Raw genomic sequence first — 22,209 nt, 5'->3', positions numbered from 1 at the left:
TATGTAAGAATTTCTACTAATTCATAAACGAAATTCAACCTTAAACAGCGGAAACAAAATTGAATTTAAATAGCCGAAATACCTCCAGCCATTGCTATAGCTTGTTCTTGTTGAGGATTGATCTTGTTTGAGGTTGCTGAGGCTCTTCTAAACCTTCTACAATCTCCCTTAGATGGTGTAAGTCACTGAATAGAGATATGAGGCTTAGGGAACCAAAACAAGGGTTGCACTCTATTTATAATTTTTGTCCATCACAAAAAATATCTTAAGTGCAATCATAACTGCCACACTATCTTTATGGGCGGTTACTATATTTTAGGGAAAGAATAAAGACCACAATTTAGGCTTAATGGATAATTACCACAATGTGCACTTAGCAGTAATTATCCCTTATTCAAATTAATAAATAAATAAAAGGAGATAAATCCAACATTCTCCCACTTGGTCGACATATTCTTTCACTTACAATAATAAGAAACAAGACACATGGATCATAGCGATAGGTCCTCTATAATATCGAGTATTATCTTCTATGTATCACAATGTAACGAGTCTCTAACCAAATATAACTTAATGAATAAACTCACAACATTTATGTTTATTCAGGTTCCAAACTTAAGCGATATTTCTCAAAATCAAATGTGTACGTACACTTTAGAACTTAAAACATGAGAATATATCATATATAGAGTTTCATAAAACAAAAATCGTTATTATAACGAAAATCAGATATAGGAACCAAGTCCCGTTCTTTCTACATGATCCTTAAATTTTTACGATGGCATGCCTTTAGTCAAAGGATCGACAATCATCAATTCAGTACTAATATGATTGATCAATAACAATTATTTGATCCTTAATGCGCTCTCTTACGGTTAAATACTTAATGTCGATATATTTAATTCGACTTCTACGGCTAAGTACTTAATGTCGATATACTTAATTCGACTTTCACTTTTGGTATTCTTAGCCATAAAACCGCAACTGAATTGTCACAATACATCTTTGGCGGTCAAAAGATTGAATCTACAATTTCAACCCACAATTGAAACTCTTCATTCATACACCATGTGATGTAGTCTCAAACAAAATACGAACTCAGCTTCCATTGTGGAAGTGACGGTCAAGGTCTGCTTTGCGTCTTTTCAAGAAACAACTCCACCGACTAACATGAAAATGTAATCGGATGTTTATTTTCTTAAGTCAACGCAACCTGCAAACTCTTAAGTAGAGTAACCTTTGACCTCTAAAATTTTAGTTCGTATATACATAAGCATGTAGTCTTTAGTTCCTTGAAAGGACCTAATTACTTTATTTGCAGTTTTCCAGTGTTCCATATCTGGATTCTCTAATATTTGTTTAATATTCCAATTGCAAATGCAATGTCAGACCGTGTGCGAACCTGAGCATACATTAGGCTTCCACCGATGGAAGCATATAGAATATTAAGCATTTGTTCCCTCTCAAATCGTTATTCAGCATAGGTCCAAATAGAACCTATCACCCTTCACAATGGATGCTATACGTGGTGAACAACATTTCATCTAAAACATCTCTAAGACTTTATTGATATGAGCCTATTATGACAAATCTAGAATTCTACGAACTCTATCTCTTTGAATCTCAATGCCCAATGACATAAGAAGTGTCACTCATATCTATATATCATAACTCTTAGAGAGAATTTGTTTCACCTTATATAGCAACTTTTATCATTAGTAGCAAGTAAAATATCATCCACGAACAAAATAAGGAAATAAATTCTACTCCCACTGACCTTCTGGTATATACATTGATCCACAATGTTCTCTACAAATCCAAATGAAGAGATGACACCATGAAAATTTCAAATATCACCGAAGGGAAGCTTGTTTGAGTCCATATATGGATTTTTTAAGCTTGCATACCAAAAGCTCATCACCACCAGAAGAAATTCCTTCGGGTTATTTCATGTAAACCTTTTCTTCTAGATTTCCATTCAGAATGCAGTTTTCACATCCAAGTGAGAACGTTTCAGAATCATTTTTAGCACCAATATTATAGTCCGACATTTGTAAATATACCACATAATCACTAGCTATAGTTGACTTTATTTCTCTAGTAATCTTTCATAATGTTGGTTCAACATTTTGTTCAATAATTTCAAAAAATTCTTGAACATCTTCATTTACTAGATTATTATAAGCCGCTTGTGTAACTTTAATAACTGACTGTCTAATACCCATTTGAGCTTGAGGGGCAATACAAATGACAATCAATTGATCACTTGAAGTAGAGGGTTCAACATCAATATTACTTTTATCAGAACAAATGTCCTGGAATTGATTGCTCCCACTAATCAAGTCATCTTCAAGAAACTTTGCATTTCTTGATTCCACAATTTTAGTGCTATGAGATGGACAATATAACTTAATACCCTTTTAGATTTTTCGGCATATCTAATGAAATACCCACCTATAATCATAGGGTCTAGTTTCTTTTCTTGTGAGTTGTAAACTCTTACTTCAAACGGGCATTCCCAAATGCGTATATGACACAAACTCGGTATCCAACCTTTAAATAACTCAAAAGGTGTCTTTGGGACAACCTTAGTTGGAAGACGGTTCAATATATACACTACCGTTTTAAGAGTTTCGCTCCACAATGACGTTGAAAGTCTGAAGTTGCTACGCATACTCCTAACTATGTCCATTATCAGTATATCTATAATAATATTTTTCACCTCTATAATCTCTCACGATCTTAATTTGCTTTTCGCATTATTTTCTACTTCAGCCTTAAAACTTTATGGGCTTCCAATGCTTCATAATTATTATGAAGAAAGTAGACATACATATATCGTGAGTAATCATCAATGAAGGAGATGAAATATTTCGGACCTTGTATGTCCATGTCTGGACGTACAACATATATCTGAATGTATGATTTCTAATATTTTAGTTTTCCTCTTAGCACTTTCTTATGTGTGTTAGTCTGCTTTCTCTGAATGCAGTTTACACAAGTCTAAAAAAAATTAGTGAAATTTAAAGTACTAAATTCACTAGTCTTTTAATTTTCTGAATGGAGATATATCTTAATCTCCGGTGCCACAGAATAGAGGATTCCTTATTTATAACACATCATTTAGTTTCAACTTGAACATGCATAACATTATTAGTGGCATCAATTTGAAAATTAATTGAGAAAAGAGACCATTGGATAATACATCATTTCCAAGAAATTTAGATTTATTAAACAAACTGAAAGACGTTTTATAAAAAATAATGGAATATCCCAATGGTTCAAGCCTTGAAATAGAAATTAAATTTCTAGAAAAACTTGGAATATAAATAAAAGTATTTTTCAAATTTAAAACAAAGCCACTACTGAAAAAATTAAATTGCATGTTTCAACAGCCTCTATATGTGAACGCATCTTGACTTCCTAAATAGATGCCTTGCTCACTTGGAAGCGTTTTTCTTAAGCTGATTATACATTGTAAGGTATTCGATAATCATGGATTGTAGAACCAAAATCAATCCACCATGTGTTATAAATAACATCAATCATATTAGACTCAAAGCAGACAAATGAAATTCATTTACCTTTCAGGGTCTTGCTCTTTTCCATATTTGTCATTATAACATCTTTATCCATTTCCATCATCAATCTTTCTTTCTTCTTGAACACGCATGTGTGTTACATGGAATTATGAACGGCTGATTTGAGGATGGAAGAGTGCTAAAAATATAACGCACAAGGAAAGATTCTGAAATGTTAATCTCAAGAGTCTTTAGTTGTGCTGCTATATCCCTCATTCACATGATGTGCTGACGCACTCCTTTCACAATGATGAGCTTCATTGATGAGAACTTCATAATTAAGGTGATAACAAATGTCTTATTTGATGTTTTTAAAATGTTCATCAATGACCTTAAGCAATGCTTGAACATTATTATGCTGATCAACGCAACCACGAATGCTAGCAAAAAAATGTTGGTCTTTATGAACATCATTCTGAGACGATTAGGTCGCTCCCATATTTCATAAAGATCGACATCTTCCTGAAGGCTAGTCTCTATAATAGGAGATGGTTCGTCTTTCCGAATAGCATAATCAAATATTCATTCATCCTGAATGAAGAAGAACTCTCTCCTTCCACACCTTATTATTTTCATCCTTTAGTTCGGGAATTTCACACTTAAAGTGAGAGAAATTTATAGGCTGCATGACTGTAAAATTAAATTTACATGCTTATAATTAAATTGAGACTACCAAACAGATAATATCATGTTTTACCAATGTAAATCATGTTTCAAACTATGAATCTAGTAACATAAAACTTACCTGTGGGCTAAAGTTTTATTCAATTATATTCATATAACTTAATGATAAAAATATCAAATTATGTTCCCTTTTCTAATCCCTGTGGGTAAATTAGAAAATATAATTTAATATTTTATCCTAATTAACCATACATAAACATAATAAAAATTCCTGTGGGATAAAATTTACTACGTTCAATATAGTCAATTACAACCAATGTCACTAACATGATTTTAAACTCTTAATATATAATTTCACTCGATTAAAGATGCTGTGGCTACTCCTTAATCAAATAAAATCATATAAATCATTTTGACATTTAATTCATAATATTCAATTGCATAAAATGTAACCAATTAATTTTTAATGCACATTATTTTCATGATTAAAACTTAAATATCATGCTGGTTGGTTACAAAAATTAACCATATAATAATAACAATCAAGTGCATTAAAATGAATGCAATTAAACACCGAATGGAATAGGTCCAAATCCAATGGTTACAGAAACTTAAAACTCGAATAAATATAACTTAAATGCAATTAAATATAAAAACGCTGCACGCAGCCTAGCGGCTTCACGGAGTGGATGCAATAACCAGGTCCTGGGTTCGATACTGCTCCGGGCAAAACTTTTGTGATTTTATTTTAATCAACACTGTTCATAATTAAAAAAAATTTCTAAAAAAATGTAATGGAGGAATCGAACCCATATCTATCTAGTGGCAGGTTACCATATCAACCACTACACCACAGGAGTACATTCTGCAATCATTTGCGTTATTTAAAATTTATAACAACAGGTTTTATTAAAATAAATTACTCATCATCTTCAACCTCCAGACGGGTCAGATTGACCCGGTTGAAAACCCACGAGATCCGGAACATGAAAACGCGATTTCAGACCAAATTAACACCAAAAATTCACGTTTTAAACAAGGAATCATGAATCAATAAATAATTCCATATGGTTCGACATTTTTCTGCATCTAAAACGTCCAAAATTGAAATCGAAATTACTTAAAAATTCAGGCAAAAAAAAAAAAAATTTCGAAACTTTGGATTTCATACCGTTTTAACACTAAAATTAAATTTTAAACACAGAATATGAACCGAAAATTATTCCCTTATGGTTTACAAATTTTCTGTGAATTAACCATTAAAACCATATGAAATCCAAAAACGTTCAGATGCTATATAACCCCCAAATTGAACACGAAAATTGCAAGGCAGAGGCAAATAAGGCTCTGATACCAAATGTAAGAATTTCTACTAATTCATAAACGAAATTCAACCTTAAACAGCGGAAACAAAATTGAATTTAAATAGCCGAAATACCTCCAGCCATTGCTATAGCTTGTTCTTGTTGAGGATTGATCTTGTTTGAGGTTGCTGAGGCTCTTCTAAACCTTCTACAATCTCCCTTAGATGGTGTAAGTCACTGAATAGAGATATGAGGCTTAGGGAACCAAAACAAGGGTTGCACTCTATTTATAATTTTTGTCCATCACAAAAAATATCTTAAGTGCAATCATAACTGCCACACTATCTTTATGGGCGGTTACTATATTTTAGGGAAAGAATAAAGACCACAATTTAGGCTTAATGGATAATTACCACAATGTGCACTTAGCAGTAATTATCCCTTATTCAAATTAATAAATAAATAAAAGGAGATAAATCCAACATACTATACCTGAAGACTACGGTTTGTTAGTTGATTCAAGGTTTCTTGAGTAATGGAATTGTTCAAATTCTCCAAGACTTTTGTTAGAATTTGTTGATCAAGATGATGAACATCACAAATCTTCTTTGATGCAGGTAACTAAATCATTTCTTCGAAAACATTTTTACTGCATCAAGTGCAGCAGCTTCGTCCCTGGTTAATTTAGGTTTTATCTCCTGCGCCTGCTGCATCTTCGATTTTAAACACTAAGATTATCCGAAAAAAACAAATTAAAATATAACAGCATTATGCATATATACCTGTCGAGGATCTTTTATTTCGTCGAAATCTTGTTCATCATCATCATCATAAACGAGTAGCCTTTCATCGGACAGTTAAATACATACAGCCTTCCACTTCTCATAATTCTCACTCCAAATTTCCGAAAATACATCCGAATTCTCTCTGACGTGGAGTGGTTTTTGGCTATTATTGGTAATGATAATGGAGTAGAAACTGGTATCCAATCCAGATGTGCAACCATACAACTCTTCAATGGAAGCTCGTGTCTTATTATTCAATTTTATTGGTTACATAGATTTGTTGAAGATTGGGGAGATGATTTGGCCCACAAATCACTGCTTAATTTTTTTCAACAACCAAATTTTATCTTTGTAGGTGTTGGTATCAAAGAGAATTTTGCTAAGTTGGAGAAGCTTTATGGGATTGGATGTAGAAATGCAGTTGAACTTGGACCGTTTGCTGCTACTGCGATGAGGATGCCTCGTTTGAGTTATTGTGGTGTTGATGAGTTAGCTTCTGTGGTTGTTGGACTTGATCTTCGATGGCACAGGCCTTCGTCATCGACCTATGACTATGCTTGCAATCCTCTCAGCAAAAATCTTGCTAAACTTGTGTGTATGGATAACGTCCTCTTTTGTTTTACCTGTCCTTGTTTCTCACTTGCTGCAATTGGGCTTTTAGTTCATATTTCGGTGATGTTTGTTCAAATTTTCTCTTCAATTTTTTTTATAAACTTCAACTTAAATTTAATGAAAAATCTTACTTTTAATAATCTCTTAATTGTGTATTTATAATGCCCATTCAAATTAATATTTATGGAATAAATTAAAACTCTGTAATGATAAGTAAATAATGTAGTGAAATTTTATCGTAAGAACCGCAATATATGTAATTATAACAACTGCATCTGCGACCACAACCGCAATTTAAAACCATGATACTACTTGCTTCAAAAAGAGAAAAAAAATCATGGTACTACTAGGTACTCAAGATGAAATCAGACTTAACATATAGCGAAATGATGTTGCTAATTGTAGAACTCAAGTCCTTCGTAAAATCGGATCCAAATTCAAAAAATCTACTGACAAGGTAGTGTGCTATGGTCTTTTTAAATATTTTTCGTATAAATATCAACAATTTAAAGTTTTTATCATTTGATCAATAAATGAGAAAAACTTAAGGTTTAATAATTGGGTCTTGTTAACATGTGCCCTTAGGGCACAGGGCACATGTTAAGATATACCAAAATAGAAATTCAACATTTAATGATACAAGAAATTTAATGTTTCAAAAGTCAAAATGCACAAATTAGCATTTAATAATTTCTATTTTTGCTTCCTTAACATGTGCCTTAAGGGCACAAGTTAACATTCTCCTTAATAATTCATTTCTAAAATAAGTTGTATGCATTTATATTCTAAACGTCAAACATATTACTCTTTTATACGTCTGCACGTATTCTCTGGTCGCCCCTTCCATCATTTAAAAATATTGATGCTAAAAAAATAGTATCTTTCATTAAAAATGATGAAAATATTTTACACTTGTTAAAAAATATAAAAAGTGATCATTTAGAATTAATCGTTTAATTATTTCTAAAAATAAATTGGGTAACTCCTATCCACCTGACACGAAAATGTGTGGTTATTTTACTGGACATCGGACTAGTATTATTTTTACTTTAGGGTCATGTTAACTTGTGCCCTAAGGGCACATGTTAAGCTACCTAAAAATAAAAATATAGGATTTAATGATACAAAGAATTTAATGTTTAGATAATTGAATACATCACAAGTTCAATAAATATTTTCCACATTTATCTTCTTAACATGTGCCCCTAAGAGCACAAGTTAACATTCTTCTTTACTTTATGCCGGAGTAGACTGGATAGTGTAGCATATTGGTACCACAAACCGAATTAATTTTACATATTCCCGGAAGAAATTTGCATATTTCCTATACAAAGGGAAGTTAAATGAATGCAATTTACAAGATGGGATAAGCCTTCCAGCTTTTTGCATCAAAGCCATCATGGGTTACCAACGCCATAAATTTACTTTGTCCCTATAAATAGTTTCTGCGTCCTTATTTTTTCAAGCAGAGTCTTCACTCCAATCTCATTTTTCCACCCGTTCATCATGGTTTACGTTGATGCGAAGTCCTTTGAGCTGAATGGATTGGAAATTAAGATCACTTTAGCAAGAGATGAGAAGTCAATTGATGACCATATATCGTCTTTTTTGCGCCATACGGATGATTATGGAACCAAAGTTATTGGATTTGATGTCAATTGGCCGGTTCAACATAATCAACAATCGAGTCGCTTCCTCAAGTGTGCAGTTGTTCAACTTTATGATGGAAATTCATGTCTTATTATTTTTCTAAATGATACCTTTATGGCTCCAAATTCACTGCATAATTTTCTTTGTATGCCAAATTATACCTTCGTTGGTTTTGGCATTAAAGATAATTTGGCTTATTTGGAGAAGCATCATGGGATTGGATGCAGAAATTCCGTCGAACTAGGACCTTTGGCTGCTAGTCTTATGAAGGTGCCTCGTTTAAGTTATTGTGGCGTTGATGAACTAGCTTTTTTGGTCTGTAAACTTGACCTTCGTAAGTACAGGCCTTCAAGCTTGGCTTTCACTTGGGCAGATTATTTTTCCTATAACGAAAATATTGTTAAACTTGCAACTGTCAATGTTTACTCTTATCACAAGATTGGGACCGCACTGCTTGGAAGTAATATATTATTGCCACCCGTTCCTCACAATGGAGTTTTTATGAAGAAATCATTGTTGATTCTGTTTTTGATGTTATTAGTTTATTCTTTTTTTTTTTTTTTTATGTTTACATCTTTTTGATGATGTAGAATTTTTCGATTGAGAAAATTTAGCATCAGTTTTTTTGCCATTTTTGATTGGTTGATTCACAGCGGTGAATATGGCAAAAACATGCAGGCTATGGAAAAACAGTGAAATATAGTAGAGACTAGAGATGGATGCAACAAATGTTAAATGATTGCAATTTACAAGATGGGATAAGCATCAAAGCCATGGTGCCTTTCCGAAGGAACCCTAATCCCTTTCTATTATCAGTTCTCTTCCATCGCTCTCTCAAGTTCATGTTATTACAAACTACATTAACAAGTTCATCGCAACCAAACCAAGTCTTTATCTTAAAAATAAAATAAAAATAACAGTAAAAAAAATAAGTATTAATTAATTAAAAAAAATTTCCGATGTGGCGGTCCACGTAAGATGCTATGTGTCAACGAAATCCAACGTGGTAGCGCCGCATGGCTGAATCCAAAACCGACGATTAATGGAGGACGAAAACAAGTGATTTCAAAGTATATATACGGACGAAAATCAAAACTCAATATTGATTTACGATCACGATTAAAATTTAAAACAATTTAAACATTGGGGTAATTTTGTAACTTTTAATATGGTAGGAACTTAGTTGAAATATAATAAATATAAAGATACATGGTAAGTACCATATAAGTGGTTTGTACCGTATAATTCAAAGTAAGTGAACATTGCATTTTCATTGGTCAGATTAGGACGGCACCAAAACAGTCCAAATAAGGGGTTGCACCATAGAATTTTCCTATAAATAATACTACTACATAAGTACATATAATATACCACGAAACCTAGCTATGTTGGAGAACTTGGCAATGAAACTAGACTGATAGTATGAAGCCATACCTCAAAATGGCCTACACCAATTTCTTCAATATATGTCAGTTGTTTGGTCTTGACATTGTAACCAAAATGTATCAATTTCTTGTCTGACAACGTATTTCTTGCTAATTCATGTCGAGGAAGAGCTACTTGAAATATAATTTGGTCGTTGATCCAAAAACGAAATACCATCCTACGCACATTAAGAATACCATACTTATGACAAACACAAGCAACATCACGATCAAAATGTCCCATCTCATGATAAAGAAACCATTTTCCTAAATCAAAATTCAAAATGTAGATTTGATATGTTTTATATAATTCATCTTTACACGCAATGCAAGAAAGATGATCGGAATTATTGGATTCTCAACCATTGACACGGTGGGAACTGGATATTCTTGTACAATAATTTCTGTTGTAAAACGGTTTACTGAGTTTAATAAAAAACCAGAAAACGAATTTTTCAAAAATGGCAACGAAACTATTATTGGCTGAGTCGCGTACTAGGTCGCTTTCTTTAAGACGTTTCGCGGAACTACTCGAAGAAGTGCACTGTAGTATATCAACCGCGAAGTCCCCAGGATAAAACAGCCGTTTTCAATGAAAATACCGATAAACTACTGCACTGTAGTATCGGCCAGAATAACACCAAGTATGGTCGAAATTTCGAACCACTCTAATTGATATACGAATATCAATTCTACGGTTTACAACCGTTCAAATTTTGAAACAACAAAAAATAATTTCGAAGAAGAAAGAAAATGAGAGAAGGAAAGAAGCAATTTTCTCAGAATGCAGAGAAAAAGAAGTGAGTTAAAACTGAAGAAATGAAGTGGTATTTATAGGCAAGTAGGGAGCTGGAATCAGAGAGTTTTCAGGAGCTGAAGTTGCTCAGTCAAAGGCAAAAAATCAGGGATTTAAAGGACACGTATTTTGACCGTTTAACAGAAAAGAAATCCGTTCAAGACTTGGTCTAAGCACATTTAACATGTGCGAATTAAGGGACACACTAAAAGAAATTTAAATTCAAAAATTTCTTTTTCTTAGTATTAAAAAAATTAATATATCACCCAAGCCCGGCCTGAACCAAGCCGAGCCGAGCCGCCCAGCGGCGGCGGCGCGCATGTGATATTCGACATTGTGTGTGGTCTCCCTTTCTTACAAAAGTGGGTACCCCAAGGGCACACCCTTGGTTGCCAACTTGTGATATATAAACACTACCAAGTAGTGTGATTTTTCCAATGTGGGACTCAAAGAATCTTTTTTTAATTCACACTATAATGATCCTTACACATGTGTTTATTTCAATACCAAGTTCCCTCCATATTTCTTCATCATGTTCCAACAATTTCTTTGTCAACATCCATCACAAACACTTCATCAATTGTTATCCAGTAAATATCATTGCCTCCAGTATAAAGCGGTTGCCATTTTAAACACCAATGACGGGGAGCTTTTTTTCTAGCTATCTCTTTCCAATTCGTAGTACATAGAAAACATACCAAAAAGCTTTTGAAATCTTAAGGACATCCACAAGGAACAACTTGAATTTTGCAGTGCCGGGAACACGTGCTATAGTACATTGTCTGCTAACTTTTATACGTTCCATAGGAATGGGAAAAGGCGGAATCCTAAGCCAACGCTTGAGGATGGGGTTTACAACGAAAACTCTTCGACAATTAGTCAAAAGCATCATAATGCCATCACAAACACCAATTATACTTCCTAATTTAGGTATTCCCAAATCAGACCTTTCAAATTGGCCATTCAAACCATCTTTAAATTCCAATAAATAAGAACGACTTCCATCCGTAGGATTTTCGACATATAGACCAACATGTTTAGAACGTGCACGGCGTTCATACATTTGGGCAAAATGGGAGCTATCAATAATAGCATCCCAAGATTTGCAAACAAACCTTGTAGAGTTAAACAGAGAATCAAGAGGAACCAAAGTAAAGATATAAAACATCAATTCTTCAGGAAGTAACAAGTTTGAGACGACTTTACAATTGTTATTTTTGTTGACATGATGATCATGTAACTCAGAGTCTGCATGATGATGGCAACAGTAAATGCAATTGCAATTGTTTTCTATCTGCCTTCTTGTAATTCTACCCATTATTGATTCATGCTATTCTTCTTGAATCACTGCATATAGTATAAAGCAGATTTGAACCATATGATAAATCTTAATAAGCAATTCGTTTATACGAGAGATTAATAATAATAATAATAATAATATTGTTCTTGCTCTCTGCTATAAGGTGTTTTCTCACCATTTTCTTGTTCTTGCTCCTTTAATACTTCTTGTATTGAAGGAAGCTTAATAAATTTGCTGATACAAAAAAAATAAAAAAAAATAAAAATTGGAAGAGAGTTAACGAGTGATACCTAAAGAAGAAATAGGAGCATCAGGAAATTGGGCTACCGCCGTCCCTGCAACCGTACGCCGTCAAAGATTTGTCCCTCCGTAGTCGCGTCTAGGGTTTTCCTAGGGCTGGCCTGATATATATTGAGGCCTAAAGCAAAAATTAAATGGAGGCTTTTTAATATAATAATAACCTTTATGAGTATGACTCGAGGCCTTTATGAGAGCCCAACGACTTGGGACCTAAAGCCCTATCTTCACTTGTTTTGGGCTTGGGCCGGCCCTGGTTTTCCCGTGAATGGATCTTTCCATTTTTTCACTATCAATTTTTACCCTTAGAATGTTAATTGCTGACCGAACGAAATCTTCAGCAGCCTGAACATCAATCTCGGATGACCCCAAATTTGTCTCCATTGATGTAGCGACCCGTGATAGCCGATTACCTTGGCTCCCAGAAAGATGCAAAGAAGTGAAGCTCGGCATTTCATTCCCGGCAATAGGTAACGCTGTTGATGCTGGAGGTGCATTCAAGTCAACACCTGACAAACCAATTGGTTCTTGATTGGCAATAGGAGATGGCTGAACTGAATTCATCGTAGCACCATCTTGTACATAGCCAAGCAATTCATCAATAGAGACAGCCTCCTCAACTGAGAGTAGACTAACGATGTATTCGTGAAACCGATAATCATCCTGCATATTGCCAAGAATAATAAAAACATGAAAAAAATTAAATAGGGTAACTGAAAATTTCATGCATATATACAAAAACCAGGAACAATCATCGATTGTTGCAATAAGAATACCATGGAGACTAATCATATCAGGTCATAAACGCATTATCGCAGAAATTAAATCCTTAAATTATTCAGGAACAAAACCAACAGGAAATCAACGACCATTAACCCTAAACATAAAGAATGTAATCGCTTTCAAATGAAAATAAAGAAGTGACTGACATTTTAATAAACTTGCCTCTCAGAAGCAAGAAGCAGATAAACTAAGCAAATGGGGAAAAAACAAAAAAAGAAAACTTCAAGAAATTTCCGAATTTGATAGCGAAGACAAAGAACTTTGAAAGAAACATGGTATACAATATGTAAAAAGAGTAGCATTGGTGGTATACAATACAAAAATCTAGAAATTGAATTGTTCATCTTTCAAATGCAGCAAAGTGCAAGAAAAGAATTCATATGGTTGCAAAAGGCATAAAAATGCAGTAAAGTGAAAGGAAAATGCAGTAAAAGATGGAGAGAAAAGCAAAATGGGAACGATTAGAAGGTGAAACAAACAAACCTCTTCTTGTTTGTTGGAAAAAGGGTGGTTCTTGTTCTCCTCTGGTGCAGCCATCTCCAACAATGCAAGAAGGGGGTGTATTGAAAATAAGCAAGATTGAATTGGTTTTAGGTCAGTTATATTCAAGTAAAACTAGTCTAGTTTGTTATGTGGTAGTTGCATTAGCTTAGCTGATTGTATATAAGCTCTTGAAATTGTGAATTCAAGATAATGAGAATCATTTTTTCATTCTCTTCAATTTCATCTCTTCCATTCCATACTTCTCATTTCTGTCATTCAATTCCTTAATTCTTGATACACTGTACACAAATCTTATAATGGCCAAAATTTCAAACCATGTCTTTCTCATCCAAATTGCCTATGGTTATGTTCTTTTGTTCCCTTTTAAATATTTTAAAATTAATATCTAGTTAATGTTGTGGCGGAGAGAACGGCGAGATACATAGAGACAGATCAATTTGGCTGCAGGGGAGAATTGGTTTTTCTGCCTAAACTTTTATATGCATGATGAATATGGTTAACTCTTGAGACTATGATTAGATATTAAATGGACAGTGGAATATAATGAAAGTTGCATTTATATTGTTTAACTGTTTTTAAAATGTAAAAGAAATAAGGCTAGAATTTGAACCCAAACATTTTGAAAAAAATGCATTTCAGCTTATTTTGAACAATGCAAATAATTGGACATTAGTGATTAGTGTTGAAAACTTATTTGAAGAACCTTCCAATAAATAACATCTAAAAAAAGCAACCGGGAGGAAACCAAAACAAAGCTCATAAGAAAGCACATAAATGAAGTACTGTGTCATTTATCTTTCAATTTTTCTACTAGAATATTTCTCAGATAATAAATTTCATTTTTGGAGAATCAAGTTCTAGCTAATTACCTTGAAAAAACTCATCTTAATTATCTTATATCATCATCATAAATATAAAAGGTTCCATCGCTGGAAATGGAAGTCATCGCTGAAAATGGTGGCGGATGGCTTTTTGAGTAAACGATGCATGGGAAAGGGTACCACATTCAACTTAGATTCCACCGTATTGCGTTTATGCCAAGATAAAGTGAGGTGTGGGTTTCGTGATGACGCCTTAAGATGTTTATCGACAAAATTTTGAATCGAATGTGAGATTGTTCCATGACTTGCTCACACATTTGAATCGCAGGATGGCTTTTACGCTAAGCAGAGATAGGATTTCGGTGATGAGTTCCATGGGGAGGAACGCTGAGTTATTTGCTGCATCGAAACGACATCGTCGCTTTCTAACCATAGTAGTACTGATGTTGTTGAAGATCAAGTTCAATAAACCCTAACTAACTAACTAACACAACTCAATCAATGAGTGATGTGAGCGCAAATTAATTAATCTAACAATAATCTCTATCTTTAAACTCTAACTTTTTTTTAAGGTGAAGTTTTATTTTTAAACTTGGTATCCGGCCCTAGGACTGACGAACCTGAGACCTTAAAAGGAGCATACTCCAAGGATCCAAGCCAACACCATTAGACCAACCCCAAGTGGGTTTAAGGTGAAGTTTGTTAAATCGGTCGATAATTACACCCTCTATGGTACGACATCTAGACGGATAGACGACGGCGGTGCACTACATCACCCAAGTCTAGGCCCGGACGGACGGCTAGCGATGGCGCACATGTGTGAAGGTCAAGAGTGGTGTGTTGTCTCTCGTTTACAAAATTGGATACCCCTAGGCCAAGTGGTCACTTCCTTCTTGTTAACACTAGTAACATGCCATGTCAGACTTTCAAACGGCCAAACTCAAGCCTAAAAAAAAAGCATATGATAGGTCACAAGCCAAACTCAGGCCTTCGATATTTGACAGGCCAAATTCAGGCTTATCAATGCCTAACTCAGTCTAGCCTATTCTCAACTCTATCAACAAATTTATTCATTTTATAAAGTTTACATGAAATTGCACACTATTTTCATTTATATTTTAAAAATATTTTATAACATATTTCTAAATGTTTTATTCTAAATGAATTTTCTAATTTAGTATAATATCAAACTTAAATATCAAGAAAAAATCAATAGACATGTGCATTTACAAATAGTTTTTTAAGTAACATTGGAATTAGTTCATGTTAACAATTGAAGTTGTGCATTGTGGAATCAATGCACAGACTATAACAAAATAAGATTTGAAAAAGTAAGAAAAAGAAGACCTGAATCATATACAGAGAGAAACCTAAGCATATAGTATCAAAAGAAAAACAAAATTTCCCTCATTCTAATGTCGAGTTCTGGCCACCACTTCGAGTAGGTGATGATTCAACGCCATTTTCGCATCCAGGATTAGAAATGCATATCCACTTGCCAATAGAAGAAGTATTGATGCAATTTACATCATATGGAATAGTTATTGATCCAGTAGCATTTGATTCCACAAGCTCCTGGTTTTGGCTGCTGAACAATTCAGAACACAATATTTGAGGCGACTTTCCCATCGATGAATATGGTAATGGAGGAAATGTTTTGTCACATACAAATTAATAGAAATCAATAATGAGCATAAATTTTTCATCTCATCGAACACAAAAATTAGCATATCAAACCTGGAAACTTGTAATGTTTTTGTTTCTTCAAGCTCAGATTTTGTTTCAGCTGTACTATCCTTTCTACCATGTATATTTTTGCACCCTTGACATTTACAAATTGGAGAGCAACCAACACCATCCTTCAAAACAAAACCATTCATTGTAATTCACATTAAAATTTACATGATATAATATGATATACGTAACAACGGATACCTTAAAGCATGCGCAATATTTCCTTTGGCAACCTGATTTATTGCAATTACATACTCTTTTCTGTAGCTTTGGCTTTGAAGCTAAAGTTATGTTAGGGTCCCCCTACAACAAAAATATCATTAATATAGGATCAAATTCAAAAGTAAAATAAACTAAAGTTTGAATTTATTTGCTGACCTCAAATTGAGGTGAGGAATTAGAACTTGTTACGACTTTAGAATCATTATTCCTGCGAGCTTGCAGAACTGTATCTTCATTATCTCCTTTATTCGAGCAGTCTATACATGAGCAAGGTCCTATGCAGTAGGCTCCAGCAGCAAAGCACTCACAATAACTGAAAAATCAATATAAATGAAGGTAATTCACAACTTATAATAGTAGCTTAATCTTTGCGCAATCATCAACCCAAAAAAAGGAGCATGTATGTTTTATAACTTACTTTTTCAAACACCTTGATTTTTTACATTTACAGCTTCTGCATGCCCCTCCTTCCCCAGTTAGATCGGACCTTTTCCTGAAAAATCGAACGTTAGTGTTAGTCTGATGAAGAAAGCTAATAATGGAATAAAGATCATCAGGCAAAGGAATCAATAATCAACAACTACACTTTCCTCTTCCTTTTGGGGATATTCTGGCAGAAATCAGCACTTTCTTCTTCCATTGCATGTTCTGAGCCAGAAGAAACTAGACCAATTGAATGTTTATTATGCACTTTCGACGTCCTTTTCATGTTTTCATCCAATAGTTTATTCGTTAGGTCGTTAAATTGCACTCTACTCATCAGGTCGGGGGTACTCCGACAGAAATCTTCACCTGGATTGTGAACTGATGACTTGGTGAAATCATCATTCTCAGATGGCACCAAATGTCTTTCCATTGGTGCAGGGACCGGCGATAGGTGATGGCCTTGCCTTGCAGAAAGATGCAAAGAAGAAGTGCAGCTCGGTGATTCAGGTTTCCTTCCAGTAGACATCTTTTCATGTAAGTAAATATCATTTCTTGGCAAAGCACACATCTGTGAATAACTAGTGTTTTTTCTATGAAGCAATGGCTTTTCATTGATAGCATTCATTTTCAAACTGGTCTTCTCAGGCTGATAGTTTAGACAGGACCTCGTTATACTGCGCTTAATACTTGCAAGCTATATACAAAAACAAAATTTGTTATTAACACATTGACACAAGTAGAAAGAAAAAAAAAAGTAGACAATCCTAATACACAAAAATTTGATTTTCTGACCTCATCGATCCCTCTCGCAATTGGATTGCTATCCATTAAAGCAACATTGGCAAGATTGTTCCGGGTATGATTATATTCACAAGGATTATATTCAATTTCATGTTTTAAACTAGAAGCAACATGTTCAACATTTTGCATTTTATAATTACTGTTAGTGGTAGATTGTGGCGGCAGATTCATTAATTGTGTTATACTACTTAAGTGATTAGAATCACAATCCGCTCCTACAATGTTTGCCTGAACCGAACCTACTTCCGGAATATATGTTCCACACTCAACTGAATCTTTCATAGAATCGTCTTGTACATTGGTACCATTTGGTACTTGCATGCCAAGTAATTCAAGAGCCCAGTTAGCCTCTTCAGTTGAAATTAGAGGACGTTGTTCGGAGCTACAAGGACTATATTGCATAGCTTGTGGAAGCTCGATCTTTTTATGTTGACTAGATGGCCCAAGTGAGTACTCACATCCATGAGTAGAATCAGTAAGAGCTTCTTCATGTCTATATATTTTATTTACATCTTCGGACGAAACTTTAGGCTTTGATGCCAGAAGTGAATAATCCATGCCAAGTGCGTTCAACGTCAGAGTAGCTTCAACGCGCGTTTTGGTCTTTAAAGGAGATAGACTATTGAGGTAGTCAAACAAAGAATCCTCCTGCATATATAGGTAGTAAAAATTAGTTAGTAAAATAGGTAGTATAGGGTGATTTTGAGAAAAATCAACCATTAATAATTTGTTTATCAACGGTAGTTATTATATTACTCGTTTTACTCTCTTTAAGTGCTTGTCCGAAAATCATTGATGGAAGAAAATCAAAGGCAGAAACAATACTTATGTGTTTCCACACCAAATAAAAGGAAATCTTGCTTAGTTAATATTTGAACAAATAACCCTAAATAGAACCATACAATCATAATAGTCAGAATACATTGCGAAGCACGGGACAACAAATAACCCTAAATAGAACTATACGATTATAATAGTCAGAATACGTTGCGAAGCACAATAAATTGTAAGAGACGAACAACGGACAGCACATTCATTAAATAAGAAAGGAAGAAGATGCAACAAACGTTATTAAAAAAAATACAGCAAAGTGATGCAAACAAATAACCTCTTTTTGTAAGTTGGAAACAGGGGCGTTCTTGTTTTCTATTGCATCCATCTCCAAGAAGAAACTTTGATAGTATCACTCATTCACTAGTGTATAGTGGATTATATATTACTTGTATTTAAAGTTACCCTAATACTTCACTCTCTTTCTGAATGAAGCATTATCCTAGAAATTAGCGGTAAATAGATAACAAACTCTCCCGTACCTAGTAATAATAGTATAACAAACAAATAAAAAGATAACATTCTCTATACCAAAAAAAAAAAAAAAAAAAAAGATAACATTCTCTTATAAGACCCCAACAAAAAATGGACATAACATGTGACTTTACTGTTTATTTTCAATTTTTCATAAAAAAAAAAAACGTAACAAACTATCTATTATCTTATCCATAACTGTAATTCGGCTATCGGACCGGTTCACGGATTCTGTCGGACCGTGAAAAAGCACAGAAAAACGTTAGTATCTTTTTGGGTCGGGCCACTAGGTCTATATTTTTCATGGTTAGAGGAGATGCTAACTAGGGAGTTAGAGGAGATGCTAACTATTTTTTTTTTTTAATAGTTAGAGGAAATGCTAACTATTTGGTTTTTTTTATAAAAAAAAAAAAAACTGATCTTTTTAAGTTAAAAAACGGATCTGTTAGTTTTTTTTTTTTTAACTCATGACTATGTTAGTTTTTGTTTTTTTATATTCTTTATATAATTTTTTTATTGATTAATCTTGTTATTATTTTTTTTTTCTTCCTATTTTTATGTGTATAGATCGTTCTATTTTGTTCCTATATATAACCGTCGAATTCTGATTCTCTCACATTATCCGACTTATAATTAGTCCAACATAGATTCGTTCAATTCGGGTTCTCGCATACTGATTTAGTTATGATTCGTTCAATTTAGGGTTTTTATGTCTAATTTGACTCAACAACAGTCGAATTCGGGCTCTCGCATATTAATTTATTTATGTTTCGTTCAATTTAGAGTTTTTATGTCTAATTTGACATTTCTACGGTCGAATTCGGGCTCTCGCATATGATAAGTGCCAAAAAGCAGTGATTTTACGTATACATTTTAAGCACTTATTGACTTATTTTATAAGTAATTTGAAGTAAAAATCCCAACTATTTGTAAATATTAGTCTTTACTAGCAAATTAGTATTTTAACTATTTTCACCTATTTCACTTCACTTATGTTGATATATCTCATAGTTTATAATAATAGATGCTATATATTATAGTTATATATTATTAGTTTATAATAATAGATGCTATATATTACAGGTTCTTAAAGAAAAAGAAAAACAAAAGAAAATAGAAGAAAAAAGAAAGAAAGCAGAAAACAAGTGGCAAGAAAAGGCAAGAGAAAGAGAGGCTGTGCTCACAAGTGGAACAATACCTTGCAGTGAAGTAAGGTTTTCTTTTTTTTTTTTTTTTTTACTAAATAAAAGATATTCATTCATTCAAATTGATAAGAGTACATCGATGCAATACAAATCAAAATCGCTAAAAACAAAAAGGATGAATCTGCGAACAAACTCACAGCATCCGTGTTAATAGCATCAAACGGCATATTGCAAAAGCCTACATATTTGACTATATTGAAGTTTCCGGAACATTCATGTCGCCGGATCTGTAGCGTAGATGGTACAAAAGTCATTGATTGGATCTGCACTGGATCAACCTTAATCTTCAAACCTGAAACAAATGAACACCGCACAAAGACGGGACAACAATACTCCGCACTAAGACGGGACAACAATACTCCGCACTAAGACGGGACAACAATACTGAAAATCAAAACAAAGGATAAAATCGCAAAGATGAAAACAAAACTATAAGACTTAAACTATGTGAAAATCACTTATTTGCATTAAAAAGCAAGAAGAAAAAAAATGTAAAGGGGTGATTTTAGGCCAAAAATTGACCTAAAACCACCCCTCTATGGGTGAGAGAAGAAGAAGAAAATCAAAAAGAGTTTTAGAGCCGGCGAAGAAGATTGAGAGAAGCCGCACGTTCCTAAATATGTACCACTTGTGTTACACTATATTCGTATATTACTGAAGTAAGGTTTTCTTAAAAGCCTATAAAATATGCAATAGCCACTCCATTCAAGTCACTCTCACAACACGCCCAACACCAAAAGAAACAGGGAGGACTGAACGCAAAACAGAGAGGAGAGCACGGAAGAAACGAGAGCAAGGCAAAGGTGGGATGCACGCCAACCGTTCGAGAAATCGACACCGGTGTTGTTATTTCATCTCTTTTCTTCTCATTTGTGTAAAGCTACCATGGTAATGAGTAGCTAAAGACACTTTTGTTGGGATTAGGTGTAAATTACTCTATTAGTATGTGTTTCTATTGATCATGGTTTTATATATGGTTTTAGTTGTCTCTCAATATTGATGTTATCTTTGTTTTCGTTGTTTTAATCTTTGATTTGAATTGTTATAGACATATGCCTTTTGAATCTAAGAACTAGGATAATATCTATTGAACTCTAAATTCTAGACATAGATTTAGGTTTAATATTCACTTAGAGTATCGAATCTTAATGTTATTGTATTGATTGACGATCCGAGACATCGGAGGTTAATAGATGCAATAGATATCTCGGCGTTATCTGGACACGGAAACGTTCGACGAGCGATACGTGATAATATTGATAGATGACTAGAACCTGTGTAACTGATTAAGGGAATATGTATGAATGAGTGATTGAAATCTAATCCCAGCAATTTAATCTCTCTGTCAAATTAATCATCTTTACTACTTTCATGTATTTGCAACTTTCGTAATCAACCATCTTTGAAATCCTTTACTTGAAATTATATTAATTGTTGAACGGCATCGATATCGCATCAGTCCCTGTGGAGACGATAAAAACATACTTACTTTTGTACTTTCAACAGCATACTAATTGAGTTATGATTCGTTCAAATTATGGTTTTTTATGTCTAATTTGACTCAACAATAGTCGTATTCGGTTCTCGCACATTACCTGACTTATAATAAGTTCAAGTTAGGGGTTTTTATGTCTAGTTTAACTCAAAAATAGTTGAATTTGGGTTCTCACACATTACCTATTTATAATTAGTTCAAGTTAGGTGTTTTTATGTCTAATTTGACTAAAAAATAGTCGAATTCGGGTTCTCGCACACTAATTGAGTATGATTCGATTAAATTAGAGTTTTTTATGTCTAATTTGACTTAAAATAGTTGAATTCGGATTCTTGCACACTAATTGAGTTATAACAACCTTAACTTGAAGTAATCATAAGTCAAGTAACGTGCGAGAATCCTAATTCGACTATTCTCGAGTCAACTTATACATAAAAAACCATACTTAGGATAAATCTTAAGTCAAATAATTTGCGAGAACTATTTTTGAGTCATAGTTGACTTATGATTAGGGTTTAGGGTTTTTAAGGGTTTAGGGTT

At 33.7% G+C, this 22,209-nt stretch overlaps 1 protein-coding gene and 1 long non-coding RNA gene across 2 annotated transcripts; one reads left to right on the top strand and one right to left on the bottom strand.

The window, feature by feature from the left end:
- Positions 1-17,017: 17,017 nt before the first annotated feature.
- LOC123891064 lies at positions 17,018-18,222 on the bottom strand. The gene is made up of 2 exons (XM_045940854.1): positions 17,656-18,222; positions 17,018-17,557 (listed from the first exon to the last, which is right to left on the bottom strand). Exons 1-2 carry the CDS (start codon positions 18,220-18,222, stop codon positions 17,018-17,020), a joined length of 1,107 nt encoding a protein of 368 aa, XP_045796810.1.
- Positions 18,223-19,822: 1,600 nt separating this feature from the next.
- On the top strand, positions 19,823-21,168 carry LOC123902126. Its single transcript, XR_006807488.1, has 2 exons — positions 19,823-20,183; positions 20,839-21,168. It is a non-coding gene; the product is annotated as an uncharacterized LOC123902126 (long non-coding RNA).
- Positions 21,169-22,209: the final 1,041 nt, after the last annotated feature.

Source organism: Trifolium pratense, linkage group LG1 (genome assembly GCF_020283565.1).
Source record: "Trifolium pratense cultivar HEN17-A07 linkage group LG1, ARS_RC_1.1, whole genome shotgun sequence".
Taxonomy (NCBI): Eukaryota; Viridiplantae; Streptophyta; class Magnoliopsida; order Fabales; family Fabaceae; genus Trifolium; species Trifolium pratense.
The sequence above is the reverse complement of the archived record's forward strand: the minus strand, read 5'-3'. Positions and strand labels throughout refer to the sequence as shown.